At 41.9% G+C, this 15,087-nt stretch overlaps 1 protein-coding gene and 1 long non-coding RNA gene across 3 annotated transcripts in view; one reads left to right on the top strand and one right to left on the bottom strand.

Moving 5' to 3' along the window:
- LOC109551638 (uncharacterized) overlaps positions 1 to 1,130 on the bottom strand; it is a 32,471-nt gene extending 31,341 nt beyond the window's left edge. The window contains exon 1 of the long non-coding RNA XR_002178403.3: positions 1,040 to 1,130. This is a non-coding gene — a long non-coding RNA (uncharacterized lncRNA). The remainder of the gene's footprint in view (positions 1 to 1,039) is intronic.
- A 66-nt stretch (positions 1,131 to 1,196) lies between these two features.
- MRPS33 (mitochondrial ribosomal protein S33) lies at positions 1,197 to 11,316 on the top strand. Of its 2 annotated transcripts, none has more exons than XM_004321023.4 (3): positions 1,197 to 1,292; positions 6,275 to 6,516; positions 9,907 to 11,316. In XM_004321023.4, exons 2-3 carry the CDS (start codon positions 6,302 to 6,304, stop codon positions 10,010 to 10,012), a joined length of 321 nt encoding a protein of 106 aa, XP_004321071.1. In that variant the 5' UTR covers positions 1,197 to 1,292; positions 6,275 to 6,301; the 3' UTR covers positions 10,013 to 11,316. The 2 variants fall into 2 exon arrangements, with proteins under 2 accessions (XP_004321071.1, XP_019800882.1); XM_019945323.3 differs by lacking the exon at positions 1,197 to 1,292 and adding an exon at positions 4,467 to 4,605.
- The last annotated feature ends 3,771 nt before the right edge of the window (positions 11,317 to 15,087 follow it).

The raw sequence follows: 15,087 nt of genomic DNA, 5'->3' as shown, positions 1-15,087 counted from the left end.
GGTTTATATTTGTGTATGCAAATATACATATAATAGTTCCTGCCATGAGTCCACAGCAAATTTGGCTTTAAAGTTTCTAACAGCCAGTATTCAAAGGAAGTCTCCTTGTTTATGTGATTCAGTGGTTATTGGATAAAAACAAGCCAAGACAAGGTGAAATTCCTACCCAGGATATTTCTTTTGGACTGAGCTATGCATGCTATACTCATTACACCCTGTGTCAACTTCTTAAGCCAGACCCAAGTTAACAAGGCTACTAATTGTATCATAGGTTGATAACATATCAAAACTTAACTTGATAAAAACAAATTCTATAGCACATATTGATAAGATATCAAAACCTAATAAAACAAAATTCTATAGGAGGGAAGAGGGTGTCAATAGAATACCCTCTAGGAATATAGCTTGCCACTGATTTACCTTAATTCCGGGGTACATTTTAGAGTATTTATGACAGGCCTTGAAAAATGCTCAGAAAATAAGAAGTGTTCTCAGCTGAACTATTAAATATTCAACAAATGCTTCAGCCAATGCCTATATGGCTTGCTTGAGAGCAGATGTCTTATGGAGTAAAATAGTGTTTCTACTGTCAAGCGGGGTCTAGATAACTACTGAGGAGTCAGATAAATACCCCATCCCTACTCCCTGAAGAAGCTTCCAGGCCAGTGGGGTAGAGAAACACAGAGCACTCCAAATAGTTCCCCTAATCCAGCAAAGGGGTATCAAGAATGGCCTCCGGGAAGCGATACTAATTGACTGTTAGAGATGAGTAGCTCGGTGGGAGGGAGGGGAATAGCACCCCTGATGAGTCAGAAGTTTCTTCAGCCCCTAAAGTCAAGCAATGCGCTTGAAGCACGTCAAGGCCTAAGCTGGATGAAAAGAGAAAAAAATCACGCAGAAAGAAAGTGGAAGGAGGAAAAGAAAAAAAAAAAAAAGCATTTCATTCTCCACCACATGGCACACGCATAAACATTGCTTCAGAGGTTGGGGGGTTGGGGTCAGCGCTATAGCCATTTCCAACAAAATAGAGTTAGCGAACCCTGCAGGACGTTCATGAAAGCCAGGCCTCTCGTCCCTGAACCTGCGTTCCGTCAGTCCTCCGCTCACCTGGAGGCGCTCGTCTCACTGCGCAGGCGCCAGGTCAGACGTTAGGAGTTCCGGGTCTCTCACTAAGACTCCACTCTAGCCGCCAAACTTCCGTTTCTCTACTGCTCCCCGCTGAAGTCTCCGGCAGGAACCGGGGGGCGGGCCTTCCGGGAAAGGGGCGCGCGGCAGAGGACGCTTGCGAATAGGTAAGTCTGTAGGTGACTGTTAGGGGGGCATGTAGTGAGTTATGGGCAATGGCTGCAGAGACCCTGCGGAGGTCTCCAACCTTGTAGAGTTTCCAGGAATAGGACGAGTCAATTTCATTAAGCAGCTCGGAGGTTTCACAGGTCTCCCCCAAACAACTTGGCCTTTTCCTGCATAACTTGGCGAGATTTACCAAACGAAGGACGCTAGCCTAGTTTCCTCTCCGGCGCAGTTACTCTCTTCCTGTTTAGGCAGCATTCAAGGCTCGGTTTCTCTGCTCATCAGTTGGCCTTAGCTTTGTGGGGCTGGGGGTGCAGATTAGTTTTGTTACCAGCTTCAGAAAAGTATGATTGAATGATATTTAAGAAAAATATTAGCGAAATGCCCTACCGATTTAAACGTCGGTTGACTTGACACTGTTGCTTCCATCACAGGCAGGCGTGATCCAGGCGGTTGGAGGTTGGGGGTGTTCTTGTTGAATTGAGTAAAGCTTGACATCCATTCAGAGCCGTTCGTGTCTCTGCGACCCAGTAAAATAAGCGGTACTGGGCTTTAAAAAAAAAAAAAGCACTGTGTCTAGATTTTTCTGTGAAACACGTGTGCACATTGTGTGAGTTCCTTGAGGCCTGATAACTCTATTAGGGCAGGCCCTGGGCCATGAGTTTCGCACGTCAGCCTCATAATTCAGTGAGATAGTACAACTGTCCTGTAGTAGATGAGAAAACGAAGGCAAAGAATACATACTACTGCAAACACGATATGTCCATTAAAGTGCAGTGGCAAGATTCCAACCAGCTTTTCTACTCCAGAGCTGGCGCTCTCCACTAACCCGTGGTTTTTGAGAAACCTCCCCCCCCCCCAGCAGAATTTACAAACACACACACACACACACATTTCAGCATTCACTTTTAAAGTTCCCCCCGGGGATTCACCACACTGAGGGTTACCCAGATTAAGAACTCCTGCACATTATCTGCACTTTTCAAAGAAAAAAGGCAAACCTAATCCAAAGCCAGTTACTGTATAAACTTGACCTTTTAAATGCATCAGACCTATCAGAACGATCAGAGAAACTTAGCCTTTTATGCTAAAGTAAAGAGATGGATATTTTCTCCTATGGGCTTAACATGTTTTGCTCCGGCACATTTCAGTAATTTGTTTTTGCTTAGCATTTTCAAGTCCAGGTAATTTTTCTTCATGATACTGTTTTCTTTAGTTCACATTTAAAGAAAATTTGATATTTTAAGTGACTATTCTCTACCCCTTAGAATAGCTTCAAAAAAATCTAATTTTTTTGCCTTTTACCTTAATGTCTTTCACACGGTCATCATGGTTTTTTTAAGATAAAGTTGAAAGTTTCTGTAAAGGGGCATACCAGGGTCCTGAAAAATCCTAGATAAGGCTTTCCAATCTTTAAAAAAACGTAAAGCTAATAGAGTGGCAGTTTGCCAGTCTCAGGACCAATATTTATGGACAGCAGAACTTGTGAGCTGTTTTAGTCTATGTAACAGGAAGGTTTACCAAGCTCCTATGCTGTACTTCATCAGAAGCATACAGGTCTGTGCTCTGTAAGAGACTACAAAGCAGTAATTGGCAACTGTCATAGGCATTTCCAGTTTGCTTCTATTTAGCAAGTGTTTCTGTTTCTAGTAAAGGATTCAGGTTTGGAGAGGCTTATTCTCCTTCTCCATCATAAAAGTTTTAGGACTTGGATTTTGTGATATGACCATTTCCATTGGATTCTAATGAGACCTTATTATTTATGAGCTATGTGTCCCAGTACTTTGCTACATTCCATGGTGGGCATGGAGATAACTTAGCATCCTGGGAAGGCTTCCGTGACCACTGTCCTAGTGAGTCCCTCCCTCCTTACTACCTGTCAGGTTACCAAGCTGCTGGTCCCCTCGTCTATGTTTCTCTGGCTGTCAGTGTCTGTAAGTGAGGATACCATTCCAGGGAGGTGCAGGTTCAACTACATGGAGTGTGCAGATGCTTTTTTACATGATTAAATGAGGACAAGGAATAAACAAATGTGTCTGTATAGAACGTATGAACACCAAGCATGTTCAGGTTTTTCCTTTTTTCTTTTTTTAGTTTACCATTGATTCAGTGCCACTGTCTTGTTTCTCACATGGTCCTTCAAGCTTTGTTTTCCGAAAAGGAAACTCATATTTAGAGAGGATAGGTAATTGTTCAAAATAACCCGGTTGATGAGTGGCAGAGCCAGTACTCAAACCTAGGCCTCAGGATTCCATGCTGCCTCTTCATTTAAAAATAAAATGATTTGGGGCTTCCCTGGTGGCGCAGTGGTTGAGAGTCCGCCTGCCGATGCAGGGGACACGGGTTCGTGCCCCAGTCTGGGAAGATCCCACATGCCGCGGAGCGGCTGGGCCCGTGAGCCATGGCCGCTGAGCCTGCGCTCCACAACGGGAGAGGCCACAGCAGCGAAAGGTCCGCGTACCGCAAAAAAAAATAAATAAATAAAAAAAAATAAAATGATTTGGGGCTTCCCTGGTGGCGCAGTGGTTGAGAGTCCGCCTGCCGATGCAGGGGACACAGGTTCGTGCCTCGGTCCGGGAAGATCCCACATGCCGCGGAGCGGCTGGGCCCGTGAGCCATGGCCTCTGAGCCTGCGCGTCTGGAGCCTGTGCTCTGCGACGGGAGAGGCCGCAACAGTGAGAGGCCCGCGTACTGCAAATAAAATAAAATAAAATAAAATAAAATGATTTGGGGTTCAGAACATATTTTCGTGAAAATTTTGTAGCAAAATGATAGTTCCTAGACCACCTTACAAATAACTGATCGTGGAAATATTGTGCAATGGCAACAGAAATCTGTTCTGATGCCATAATGGTAATTAAGCAAAACAAAGAAAAGTTGATTAAGAAACCTTTTGTTTTTAAGTTTTTTTGTCTGATGTTTGGGAAAAAGATAACCTTAAAAGTGGAAAGAAGACAAAAGATAATGCATGCAAAGAAACTTTTTGTAGCTTCTGAAGGCAACTTCTGGTAATTTGCAAGGCCTTTAGAGGTTTATAGCACTGACTGTTTTCTCTTTATACATTAACTGTTAATGACTTTTTTTCTCATTGATGAAATTATACATCTCTGACAACCCCAATCCATCCCCATCCACATAATGGAGCAAGAGTTGGGAGAGAAAGGAATCCTAGAACTGAGTGCTGAAAGGAAAAGGAAGGAGTAAGTAAGGTTTGCACAGATCCCAGGTTGGAGGGGAGAGACCTTGGACAGTTCTCCCACTGCTGGCCTTCAGGTGGCGCTATTGGCCCAAGATTGCTCAGTTGGTGTTCAGAAGGTAAATGGTTTGAGACTAACATCCTGAAATTGGTTTGAGGTCATCCTCTGCTCTTTCAATGGATCTTGGAATGGACATGAAAAATTCTTTAATTTAAATACTGGATATTTAAATTGCCAGAGCAGTTTTGAAATTAACTTGGCGGCATTCCTGTTGAGGAGGGTTTTTTAATATATTTCTTCTCTTGGTTTTTCAAGATAGGTTTATGCCTTTTTTCTATTTGGAGATCAACTCCTTTTCATCCCAGCTGAACTGTCCCCCAGGATACTGTCTTAGTCAGCAAAGACTCTCATCTCACTATAAAAATTTCATGTAAATTAGCATATTCTGCCAACAGGTACCCTTACATTTGAACTAGCATGGAATGAGGGTTATTCCACCAGCAACATTCTTTGTTTTTTTGTTTTTTTTTCAGTTAAGGAACTCTCAAATGCTTTTTTTTTTAATTGAAGTATAGTTGGTGTACAATATTATATGTTACAAGTGTACCATATAGTGATTCACAATTTTTAAAGGTAATACTCCATTTACAGTTATTATAAAATATTGGCTGTAGTACCTGTGAACGTTCTTGATTTTTATGTATCACCTATATAATCTTCGATATATAGTACCTATAATTTCTGCATATTACAGATATCATTCTTATACTATTTCAACATTCTATGCCTCTGAAGAAAAAGTTACTGTTTTCAGCTAATAAGAATTCAGCTAATTTTCATTAAAGCAGAATATATAAAATGGAAGATAAGGCAAGTAACATCACAATTCATAAATGCCTTTTGTTCAGGAATAAAACGAATCTTTTGAGCTGTTGAGTTAATTCCTATAAGACTACTATCTTTGTTTTTCCCAGCTGGCTCTCAGTCTCTAGGCAGAATTCAATCCAGCAACCTGGAGGCTAAATGACCTCATAACTCATTAGCTGTTCTTAGAGCCATCTGGAGCCCTTGAGGAGAACAGCATTCAAAGGGCTGATAATAAAGACAACAGCATAATTATTTCTCCACCATGATTAAACCTTTAGGTGGCAAGCAGTCAGCATGTTTATTATGCAGATTGCTGAGGTAGGTGTTTTCTGAAGGTATAATAACAATGCTGTGGTAGGATAACTTGTTTCCCTGTCCTCATCTAGCCTACAAATAGGTAAGCTGACTCTCAGTAAATAACCTATTGAGTCATAAAATCGTTCATTGTAAAAGAGGCAGTACAGCTGGGACGTAATAGTGTGTGAACACCAAATGTAAAAGATGCAAAAAGGGGCTTCCCTGGTGGCGCAGTGGTTGAGAGTCCGCCTGCCGATGCAGGGGACACGGGTTCGTGCCCTGGTCCGGGAGGATCCCACATGCCGCGCGCGGAGCGGCTGGGCCCGTGAGCCGTAGCCGCTGAGCCTGCGTGTCCGGAGCCTGTACTCCGCAACGGGAGAGGCCAGGACAGTGAGAGGCCCGCATACCGCAAAAAAAAAAAAAAAAAAGATGCAAAAAATGTAAAGCATGCAAAGGAAATAGCCACTTGGACTGTGGATATTTCTCAACGCCAAGGCACATCCTGCCAAAGATGTGAACTGATTCACGTGTGGCTTGCCGTGTTTTCACTTTGTAAACCGTTCATTCGATAATCTGGGAATTTCTTGCACTAACCTGTTTATCTTTCTTCTCATTTTCTATAGGGACTCTTGCTCCTTGCTGCGCAAGAAATGTCGTCACTTTCAGAATATGCCTTGCGCATGAGTCGTCTGAGTGCCCGGCTGTTTGGTGAAGTTGCCAGGCCTGCTGATTCCAAATCCATGAAAGTGGTGAAGCTGTTCAGCGAGCAGCCTTTGGCCAAGAGGAAGGAGACTTATGACTGGTATCCTAATCACAACACTTATTTTGCACTCATGGGGACACTACGTTTTCTTGGACTCTACAGGTAATGACAAAAAAAAACCACACACACGAAGAGTAACCTATAAGAAATTTGTTTAGTAGATCAGAAAAGGAAAAAATTAGCCTTTCTATCTTTATAGTTTTGTGGTTCTTATAATAGTGCCCAGGTAGTTCAAAAGGTACAGTTGTGGGAGGGGAAAGCTTTCAAAATATCCATAATGAATATACTTAAAAAAAAAAAGAAACATGCAGTTATTGGAAGACATAATTTAATTATGTCTAAAATGTGACTAACATTGACTAGATACTGAGCTATAGTGAGATGTTAAATTAGTCATTAATCTAAGAGCACTCAATGGATGCAGAGGAAAACTGGCCTAAACACTGAGCACATTCTTGTTGGTCAGATGAAAAGAGTCCCTGCCCTGTGGCTGATCTGCTTCCTAACTGGCGAGGGGGAGCCTCCTTCCTTTCCTGAGGGCAGTTTTGTAGGATTTCTTATTTCCTTTCACCCTCTTTGGACACTTTTAGTTGGTACCCTTTTTGGTATACGAATTTGGTCTAAATAAGCTGTAGTTTACCTTTAAGAGTAATATGTAATCAACATTATAATAGGATAATAATATGTAATAGTAAGAGTAGCAGGCTCTTTCCACCATGCATTTGTATGTTTGTGTATGTGTCGGAAGTGGGTGCTTAAGATGATATACTGCTCTAGAAAGAAAAAAGATCAAATACCCATGTGACCATTTTCTTTAAAAAAAAGTCTTAGTTACCAAACAAATACATGCTCATTATAAAAGAATTTAAACAGTACATAATTGTATAAAGTTAAAATGCCTACTTTTTTTTTCAATTTAACAAGTTTTAATTGGACTTGTCTTAGGGCAACAGTACAAACATTAATTTGGGACTGTTGGCGCTAATATAATAAAATTAATAGTTCATTCCAGATAACTAAAGATTGGTACATTCTTTTATCCAATAGATTTTTTTTTAAGTACCTTCCATGTACAGGCACTTAAGATGGGCACAAGGGGAACAGCAATTAACAAAATAGAATAGATTTTCTTAGTTAATATATTACTAGAGATGATAGTCCATGACGTATTTTGAATTTCTGGAATTGCTTTTGGGATTATCTCCCTTGCCATTAGTCTCGGCTCAAAAAATAAAAATTAATTTTATTCTTACCCCAAATAAAATATTGGAAGGTAGATGTCCTCAGTAGAAAATCATAACCCATAACCAAATTAAATACATTCAGTTATTTTAATTTACTTGTTTGCTGCTACTCTCCATTTGTTTGAAAAATAAAGCCTTGACTATCTTTGGGGACAGAGAAAAAATACTTAGCATTTAGTTATCCATGGAAAAGCACAATTATTTTCACATTTAGCCACTAGTTATGGTAAATGGTGCCTCTAACACAAGGCCTCCTGGGAAGTCAGGCAGGATGAAACTAGACAGTCTTCAATGAAGAAAATCTTACTCAGAGACCTACAAAACAGGGAGGGAAGCAGGTTCTCAAAAACAGTGACTCATTCAGCCAAGCAGGTGCTTGGGCTGGTTCATCAGCAGAGACAAAGACCCCTGCCTTGGTCGCTTGCTCTCTGGAGGAGGTTGTCGGGAAAGGTTGGGGGGCGGGGAGGGAAGGAGAAGGGGGAAACATATTAAATAAGTAAATTATGTGGTGTGTTACCAAGTTGAATGTGCTACAGGGAAGAAAAACAGTAGAGCCTGCTGAGCAGGATCAAGAGTGCTGACTGGGCACAGTATTAAACAGGACAGTCAAGGTTAGCCTCATTGAGAAGATGAGGCTTAAGCAGAGACTTGAGAGTGGTGAGTGAGCCAGGTGGGACCCAGGGAAGAGCTTGCAAGGCAGAGACAAGAGCCGAGCAAAGGCCTTGAGTTGGAATGTTCCTCGTCTGTTCCAGGGGCTGCACAGGCTGAGGGGAGAACAGTGGGACAGGAGGTGGATTGTGCAGGGGGCTGAGTAAAACGGGGAGCAGTTTGCCGGGTTGTAAACAGGAGTGACATGATCTGACTTATATTTCAGAAGAATTACTCTGTTTTTGAGAATGACTTATTTGGGGGGCAATCATAGCTGATCCCTAAGAGGTCTGTTGTACCTCTCATGTTCATGGAATGAAACATCATACCCTTAAAACTGATCTATTTTAAAACAGCCTAGGGGGAATTCCCTGGCAGTGTAGTGGTTAAGACTGAGCTTTCACTGCTAAGGGCCCGGGTTCAATGCGGTTGGGGGACTAAGATTCCACGGACCACATGGCACGGCCAAAATAAAAAAATAAAGTAAAACAGCCTAGGGAGTTAAAAATTGGGCCCAGCAAACCCCTCTCTTACATTTAATTGGTACGCCATTATCCACCCTTTTACAGGTGAGGAGACCAAGGGGCAGGGAGGGAAGATTCCTTATCCAAGGTCACACAGCTACTGAATGGTGGAGCTGTGACTTAAACCCAGGGTCAAATGGGTTCCACAGCTTACATATTTAAACACTATACTGTTTGAGGGCCTCTATATCTGCAGGTTGCATATCTGCAGATTCAACCGACCACGGATCAAAAATATTAAAAAAAATTCCAGAAAGTTCCAAAAAGCAAAACTTGAATTTGCCACACACCTGGCAACTATTTATATAGCATTTACATTGTATTAGGTGTTGTAAGTAATGTAGAGATGATTTGAAATATTCAGGAGGATGAGTGTAGAATATGCAAATACTATGCTGTTTTACGTAAGGGACTTGAGCGTCAGTGGATTTCGGTATCTGGGGGGGGTCCTAGAGCCAGTCCCCCAAGAACACTGACCGTATTTGATCTTAGAACGCAGATATTTTTATACAGTACAGGCAGTCTTCATTCGTATGTACAGACAGTCCTGGCAGCCTTGACCCCTGGAGGATCTGTCTGTTGATCCGGCTTCCTTCTGCCTGAGACTTTCCCCGGCAGCCTTTTTGTGTGAATCATCCACTGCCATCAGGGCAGCTTCCTCCAGACCTTTCCCGTTTGTAGCAGGTGCTAATCCCTGGGCCCCTCAGGGTCTCGTGTAGCTGTTGAAGCTTATACCCACTTTCTGCCCCCTTCAGTGTTTAGTCTTAGTGTTACAGGGAAATTTGGGGCAATTATCAGTGTTGTCCCCTAGCTACCTAGGTTTACATGGGCGGGTTTGGTAATTAAGCTGTGGGTAGCATTGTTTCTGTGAGGGAAAACTGACCTAGAAATGAACTTTGGGAACACAGCCCATCTGTATGTCGGGGGTTCCCTGTCCTTTCTGTTCACCAAGCTGAGCATGCGCCCTGTAGGAGTCAAAGCTTGATAACCAGAACCACCTAAGAGAACATTCTAGATTGGTGTACTTTTCCAGTCTGATAAAAATACTGGCTACTTTTTTTTTCTTTCTCTTTTAGAGATGAGCATCAGGACTTTAAGGATGAGCAGCGGCGTCTGAAGAAGCTTCGTGGAAAGGGGAAACCAAGGAAAGGAGAAGGGAAGAGAGCAGCAAAAAGGAAATAGTGTTGGGCCATCAGGGGAGGACTTCTCCCTCAGCAACCAAGAGCAGGACGAAGTGTATTTATTGTCCCTCCACATATTGGAGGAGTACAAGCTTCCTAAGTTGAAGATTATTCAGAGGAATACAGTCATCTCCGTGCTGAAGTCTAATGCAGTTGAATTGTGACTGGTTTCTTGAACACATTTTAATTCTGCAACATTGTTTACCTTGGTTCTGTAATCTGAAGTTTACCTTATTCCCCAGAGAAATGAGTGCATGATTACTATTGAATGACTTGTTTGGGAGGGGATGGGATGTTGGCGGAGTGGAGGGGAAACTCATTAAATGAACACCCTCGTTACTCCCTCCTTGCTTCCCCACTTAGCCAGCCCTAAGCTCTTTCATCTCTCTGGCTGTTCAGCTACGGTCTCCACCACCAAGCTCACAAACTTGATGTGCCTCTCCACCTACTCCTTTGAGAATATCTGTAAGATAAATTTGTGGGATAAAAGGCTGCGTCTGTTAAGAGAGCATTGGGTACCTGCTGTATACAGCCTACCAGAGCCCGGGTAATACAGTGGTTTGCAACAAACAGTCCATACCTTGTGGAACTTTCAGTCCTGAGGGAGAGCCTAATATTACATAATTACATAAATACAATTGTATTACATGCTACAAAGGAAAAATCCAGACCAGACTTCTGTGAGAGTGTGGATGGATCGATCCACAAAGCAAGAGGCCCAAACCTCATTTGGTATTTTAAAGAAGGCGTCCCTGAAGAGATGATATTTAAGTGGGGCTCTGAAGAATAAATTAGAGTTAGGCAGAAGAAAAATGGTGGAAAAGCATTTGAGGCACAGAGAATGCCGTTTGCAAAGCCCTAAGGTAAGAAGAAATTGTCCCGTTCAAGGAATTGGAAAAATGACCACTAACTAGTATGGGTTAGTCATAATGAAATAGACAAAGGCCAGACTGTGAAGGGCTTTGCAAGTTCTGTGAAAAAGGTTGGACTTAACCAACTTAACCAGAGATCAAAGTGTGTAAGACGTTATTTCTGTGAGAGGTGAGTTGTATACAGTAGAGGAGCTCGATGCTCATTGTGTTATATTCTAGCAGTGAGTTTCCAATGAGGTTGCAAGGGCTTTCTGATTTTTTTTTTTTCCAAGAATTCTGAAGATCTCTAGCACCATCAAGGAAATTTTTTAAGTACTTTGTTTTTATTGTGGTAAAATCATAAAATTTACCATCTTAACGATTTTCAAGTGTACAGTACAGAAGTGGTAACTATATGCACATTGTTGTGCCAAATAAAGTACCCTTAACCTCGTTCCTACCTCTCTCAGGAAAAGAGCAAAGCACACAGGCGGGAGCGCGTGCAGCAACTACTCCAACTATGATTTTCTTTCCCTCCAACACTGGAAGTATTGGCAATAACTGCCCCGTGAATAATTCCTGAACTAGTAGGAATCCTGCTGCATATGCTTAGATAAATGATATTTTTAAAGAGGCCTAATCCAGATGGTATAGCTAGGGCCTATATTACAGTTGTTGGTAAAAATAAAAACTAACTAAAAATGGGTAATTCCATCTGATAGATGTGAATTCCAGCAGAAGGCTGAGAATCCAGTTAGAACTCTTTCCCGAGCACCTGCCACATGCCTGGCACATGCTAATTTTAGAGGACACAGATAAATAGCCGTAGTCCTTAAGACTGTGTGAATGAGCATGTGTGTGTTGTAAAGTATCGACAAGATCTTGGGGATTTGCTCAGAAAAGTGCAGATGCACTGTTACTCTTGGCCAATGCAGCTGAGCCTGGTGGGTGGATGGGCCCCAGGACACTGGACTGAGAAACAGGCTTGTAGCCTGGATCCAGTGTAGCTAAATGGATGTTCTGAATCATGCCATCTCCACCTTTGGGAGAAAGACTAACTGTAAGAGGAACTTAGGAGCATTAGGTTGATACTTTAAAGAGGATAACTGCTTTAGATCCCAACAGCTATCCTGAGTCAGAAAACAAGGCAAAAATCTGTGTGTTGGTTCTCTGATGGGCCCCGAGCCTCCAAGGAGCCTTAGCACTGTTTGATAGGGAAGCTGTAGACAACTCAGCAGCAGGTTAGTGTGGCACTGCTCCATGCTGAAAATTAGGAACTAAAGCTAAAATGCATTTGTACATCAGCTGTACCCTAAAACGAACTGATACAGTAAACACTGTGCAGCTCAAGACAGCCTGTACTGAACAGTGGACCAGATGGAAAGTAGAGGATGAGAGGGACGAGTCAATTCTTTTTTTTTTTTTAACATCTTTATTGGAGTATAATTGCTTTACAATGGTATGTTAGTTTCTGCTTTATAACAAAGTGAATCCGTTATACATATATCCCCATATCTCTTCCCTCTTGCGTCTCCCACCCTCCCTATCCCACCCCTCCAGGTGGTCACAAGGCACCGAGCTGATCTCCCTGTGCTATGCAGCTGCTTCCCACTAGCTATCTATTTTACGTTTGGTGGCGTATATATGTCCATGCCACTCTCTCACTTTGTCCCAGCTTACCCTTCCCCCTCCCCGTGTCCTCAAGTCCATTCTCTAGTAGGTCTGCGTCTTTATTCCTGTCTTGCCCCTAGGTTCTTCATGACCATTTTTTGTTTTTGTTTTTAGATTCCATATATATGTGTTAGCATACAGTATTTGTTTTTCTCTTTCTGACTTACTTCACTCTGTACGACAGACTCTAGGTCCATCCATCTCACTGCAAATAACTCAATTTCGTTTCTTTTTGTGGCTGAGTAATATTCCATTGTATATATGTGCCACATCTTCTTTATCCATTCATCTGTCGATGGACACTTAGGTTCCTTCCATGTCCTGGCTATTGTAAATAGAGCTGCAATGAACATTGTGGTACACGAGGACTAGTCAATTCTTGATGCCATGGAACCAACACATTTCAGGACACCAGTGACCAAAGGTTAAGACAAGAACTAACTGTAACTAGAAAAAAAGTCTTTTAACTGTAGGTTTCAGCTAGCCAGATTGTTTAGTTGGATTTCTCTGGTCACGACCCAAACTATTTGTTTTCCCTCTAATGTTTAGTGTTTTGTGTGCATGAAGGATTTTGCCCTTGACTTTAGTGTGGCATAGTAAAAAGAGATTAGGGTTTGGATTCAAAAGTCATGGGTTTGTGAGAGTTCTACTCACTGGCTGGGAGACCTCAAGTCACTTAACGCCTCTGAACCTCTTTCTGCCTCTGTCAAATCCTGATAATAGTTCAGTGGATTAATGAAATCATGTTTGTGAAAAGGACTAGGTAAACTGTAAAAGGTTAATCAAATATTTTTACATACAGCTATTTGTATGACCAGTAAGAATCGGTACGTCTTACTAGCAGATTTTTCCAAGAAGGTGTTGACAAATACCTGCTAAAAATATGAAGTTCTCTGTGTTTACATGCAGCGTGATAGGTTCAGGAAGAAACAAGTGTGAGATGCATTTTATTGTTTTTGTTTCTAACATTTTATTTAATTTTTGGCTGCGCCATGTGTTAGTTGCAGCACACGGGCTCTTCGTCGTGGCATGCAGGCTTCTCTCTAGTTGGGGCGCGTGGGCTCCAGGGCGCGTGGGCTCTGCAGTTGGCGGCATGCAGGCTCTCTGTTGAGGTGCGTGGGCTCAGTAGTTGTGGCGCACAGGCTTAGTTGCTTCGCGGCATGTGGGATCTTCCCGGACCAGGGATCGAACCGATGTCCCCCGCATTGGAAGGTGGATTCTTTACCACTGGACCACCAGGGAAGTCCCAAAATGCATTTTATTGTTATGTAATCATGGGTTCCAGAAATTTATTTTTTGAAAAAGCACACACATACATAATAATGCTTTTATTTATGAAGCACCTTCCACAGAAGAATAAGTCAGAATTTAAAATTCCACCCTCTTCACCTTTTTCCTCTTTCCTCACACATTTCTCCCAAAGCTTCTAAGTCTCAAAGTTTAGAGAGTGAGAGATAGGAACAAACTTCCAGAGCAATAGACAGGGGGAAAGGTCTTTCAACCTGCCAATCCTGTCTTCATGGCCCTTAAGTACTCATTTGTTAGTTCAAAAGGAAGCGTTTCTTTAAAAAAAAATTTTTTTTGAGATAAAATCAGCAAAACAAACAGCAATACATTCAAGAAGACTTAGATGAAACAGGGAAACAAACAGTGAAACCCTGGATATCCAAATACTGGAAAACCAGTAAAACATTTATGCTGAACTTGAAACGTTTTGTAAAATGACATAGAAGCAGCAAAACAGAGAAGTTCATGAAACTAGTGGGAAGACTGACCAAAGAACCTACCCAGATGCAACTTTCTAACGTCACTGGAGATCTGGTAGAATTATAAGTTCATATTAAAGTAGAAACTAGACTTAAACCAATGTAGATTCTAAATCGTCTTCTACTTAAGAAAATGTGTTTTCTGAGACAGGATAGATTCATTTACGGAGAACTTTCTGTGTCTGTTGCAGAAAACATGCGCTTCTCCTTACTGACAATCTGAATTGGTGCTCAGTATCATCTTCCCCAAATCGCCTGAAAACTACTAACTGACCCTTCCTTTTGAGTTTGGCATAAAAACAACACTCAACAGAAACTGAAGAGAACAAGGATCTATCTAAAAAGAGCTCCAGGCTGAGTATATCGGTGTGGGAATTGACCAGTGCATTAAGCACCAAACAAGTTAAATTCTTAATAAAGAAATAACAGAGAGGAGAGATCCGTGTGGTTTGAATCATCAGGAACTTCACAAGCAGTGAAAACAATGATTGCAAGTAATGTCAACATTTTTGGAGCACTTACCAGATGCCAGGCGTTGTGCTTTGTAAACCTTACGTAACCCCCATATGATAAGAATCCCCGTTTTACAGATGAAGAAACTGAGGCTTAGATCTTGTACCCAAGATCACACAGCTCTAAATGTCTTAGACTGAGGTTTAAATCCAAGCTGCCTGACTCAAAAGCTTGTACCTTTTATGACACGACAGAGTAGTACAGATCTGCTAAGTCAGAGGATTATCGTAACAATAACTACCACTTGTCCAGTGTTTTAGCATTTGCCAAGCACT

Source organism: Tursiops truncatus, chromosome 9 (genome assembly GCF_011762595.2).
Source record: "Tursiops truncatus isolate mTurTru1 chromosome 9, mTurTru1.mat.Y, whole genome shotgun sequence".
NCBI classification, from domain to species: domain Eukaryota; kingdom Metazoa; phylum Chordata; class Mammalia; order Artiodactyla; family Delphinidae; genus Tursiops; species Tursiops truncatus.
This window is presented reverse-complemented; position numbering and strand designations above follow the sequence as displayed.